This window comes from Rhamphochromis longiceps, linkage group LG19 (genome assembly GCF_057381845.1).
Source record: "Rhamphochromis longiceps isolate RC_006_pf linkage group LG19, R_longiceps_female_GT1.1, whole genome shotgun sequence".
Lineage (NCBI taxonomy): Eukaryota > Metazoa > Chordata > Actinopteri > Cichliformes > Cichlidae > Rhamphochromis > Rhamphochromis longiceps.
The window spans coordinates 26,073,267-26,074,575 of record NC_140575.1 but is presented as its reverse complement, the minus strand read 5'-3'; the positions used below and the strand labels follow the sequence as shown (position 1 = coordinate 26,074,575).

General features: G+C 42.3%; 1 protein-coding gene across 1 annotated transcript; it reads left to right on the top strand.

Moving 5' to 3' along the window:
• Window positions 1-220: 220 nt before the first annotated feature.
• bdkrb1 (bradykinin receptor B1) lies at window positions 221-1,309 on the top strand. The gene has a single exon (XM_085392373.1). The coding sequence runs from the start codon at window positions 239-241 to the stop codon at window positions 1,307-1,309; it is 1,071 nt and encodes a 356-aa protein (XP_085248499.1). The 5' UTR covers window positions 221-238.

The following is a 1,309-nucleotide window of genomic DNA, read 5'->3' as shown; positions in this document are numbered from 1 at the left end:
TTTGCTTCCTCCCCAGAGCTGAACTTTCTTAACTGGATAAAAGAAAGTCATAAAATTAGCCACCCATTGATTGTTTATATAAGCTGTTTTATGTTCAGTTCCTTGTTTAGCTTCAAATTTGAATTCCTACGTAGCACATTTCTTTAATGATGGATTTTAAATGGTTAGCTTTAATCTTTAATGATAACATTGTACTGAAGGTTTATGAATATTTATTTTTTCCTACTCAGTGGAGCCAATGGAACTCACAACTGTGCCGACAGTGTTGACTGAAAATAGCAGCTTGTCTCCAGTCACTGCAGAATGGGAGCTTATCCACACCATCATCCCCCCATACATCTTCACCATATCCCTGGCAGGTCTACTCTTTAACAGCTTTGTGCTGGTGGTGTTTTTTGCCCACAAAGATCGACTGACTGTAGCAGAGATCTATCTGAGCAACATGGCGCTGGCTGACTTTATTCTACTGTGTAGCCTTCCTTTCTGGGCAATGAATATCCTCAATGAGTTCAACTGGCCATATGGAGAGGCCTTGTGCAAAATCGTCAACGCCCTAATCATCATCAATTTCTACACCAGCATCTTCACTCTGGTCATGATTAGCATCGATCGCTATATAGCATTTGTGAAGCCCATGAAGGCCAGCTGGCTGAGACGGACGCTCTACGCCAAGGTGATCTGCTTCATCCTGTGGATATTAGGGGTCTTACTGAGCACACCGACAATAGCTCACAGAAAGGTGAAGTTCTTTGAGGACTATGAGACCACATCCTGCGTTCTGGATTACACCCATGACAGCTATTGGAAGCTGGCCCATCAGATTGTGATAAATGTGGTGGGCTTTGTTCTTCCTGTTTTGGTCATTGTTTTCAGCAGTGGAAATATAATCAAGGTTTTATCTGAGAGGAGGGAAAGTGTTGGTTTTCATCACACCAGTGATAAAAAGGCCACTGTGTTAGTGTATGCTGTTACACTGGTGTTTTTACTATGCTGGGGTCCCTTCCAGGTAATTACCTTTCTTGACATTCTCTGTGATGTCAATGTGCTGGATGAGAAGCTGTGGTCTGACTCTCTGGATATAGGAAGGCAGCTCTCAGCATATCTAGCCTTTCTCAACAGTGTCTTAAACCCTTTGTTGTATGTCTTCTCAGGGCAGTACTTTAGAAAGAAGGTTAGCGCCATCTACAGAAAGACTAGATATCAACGCAGAGGATCAGACATGACCACATATAAACTCTCTGCTGTGTCCACTTACATCAACAGAACAGAGCAAATTAAACCTGTGGTCATTGTTAATGCCAAAGAATAA